Here is a 1,361-nt window from a genome sequence, read left to right on the forward strand (position 1 = left end):
GAGCGCCACCGCGCTTCCCAAGCGGCGCACTATAGCAGTGCGCCACCGGGCCGGCCCACAATTGTTAATTTTTAAAAAAATTTTTTCCTTTAAGTTTGTCTAGTTGAATGCATGTAGGTTATATGTGTATATGAGGCAATTCTCTGTTTTCCTGTTTTACAGTTATGGAAACTGAGATTCCCAGATTTCGAGTCCTTGCTGAAGGTTACACAGCACAGAAATGGTCACATTGGAAATTGAGCCTGGGCCTGTCCAGTGCAGCACCATGTTCAACCCTGGGCGCCTGACTCACTCACTCGCCAAGGACCTTCTCACACTAAAGAGAAAGAGACAGCTGAAGGGATCTCAGCTTTTGATAGAGACTCCAGACTGGGAGGGGAAGATGGTTGGAAAGCAGTAAATGGCCAGGCTCCTTTCCCTAGCATTTCACTGATGTGAGAAATTGTCTTTATTTTAGGTCAACCGTCAAAATAGATGTTCATCTGCAAAGACCTAGCCGAGCAGAACTGTGGTGTAGACATACAGGTGCCAGGAGGTTTAATGGAGAAATCCTTTGACTCACATCGGAGTTTAACTCCCCTTCATTACCCCTCTCAATGGACTAGGGTGCCTGGAACTAGCGGGGAATTACCAACCCTGTCGCTGTCTTTGCACTTCAAGCCCCCAGAGATGAGCTTCCTTGTTTACTTATTTAGAGCCCAGCAGAGGAAGTGGTAAAGGAAACTAGCTGAGTCGTTTTCTGAGAAGAGACCATATTTGTTCGCAGAGGAAGCCGTTGCTTTCTGGGATCTGGCTACCCCAGAAAAGACATCTGCTCCAACAAGGCTGTTTCAGAGGGTAGCTGGGAGTTGGAAGAGCCACGGACACCTCCAAGCTCTGGATTTGGGCTTTTTTGTCCATGGGTGCAGCACCCACACTCAGCTCGTGAGCTTCCTCCTGGGAGAGCAGCCATGGCCCTGAGGAATGTTCCCTTTCGCTCAGAAGTCCTGACCTGGGACTCCGACAGCCTTGCTGACTATTTCAAGAAGGTGAGTCCTGTCTTTTGTTAGTGGTCAGGCTGGTAGTGCCCTTCGTGGGGTGAGAAGAGGCTTGAAGATGGAAAATCTGGGCAAAACACAAGAGGTGTAAAAGATAGCAATGGAACTACCAACCCCGCGGCAACCTTACGGGTTAGGTGAGTGCCGTGTAGATCACTGAGTTTTCCTGGCTACGACCTCTGGAGAGAAAGGTGGGACGGGGAGCCCCCAGATAAGTATGTGTCTATGATGTGCAAGCATCTGAATTTGGTGCTCTTTAGGCACTGTCCTGTTTAACGCTCTCCACTATCTTGTGAGGTCAATATTCTTGTCCCCATGGCTCAG

At 49.1% G+C, this 1,361-nt stretch overlaps 1 protein-coding gene across 1 annotated transcript in view; it reads left to right on the plus strand.

Moving 5' to 3' along the window:
• Positions 1 to 863: 863 nt before the first annotated feature.
• Positions 864 to 1,361, plus strand: part of LCP2 (lymphocyte cytosolic protein 2 (SH2 domain containing leukocyte protein of 76kDa)) — a 49,738-nt gene continuing 49,240 nt past the window's right edge. The window contains exon 1 of the mRNA XM_008585919.1: positions 864 to 1,028. Coding sequence (XP_008584141.1) covers positions 951 to 1,028 — 78 coding nt within the window. The 5' untranslated portion in view covers positions 864 to 950. The remainder of the gene's footprint in view (positions 1,029 to 1,361) is intronic.

This window comes from Galeopterus variegatus, unplaced genomic scaffold (genome assembly GCF_000696425.1).
Source record: "Galeopterus variegatus unplaced genomic scaffold, G_variegatus-3.0.2 Scaffold3758, whole genome shotgun sequence".
NCBI classification, from domain to species: Eukaryota; Metazoa; Chordata; class Mammalia; order Dermoptera; family Cynocephalidae; genus Galeopterus; species Galeopterus variegatus.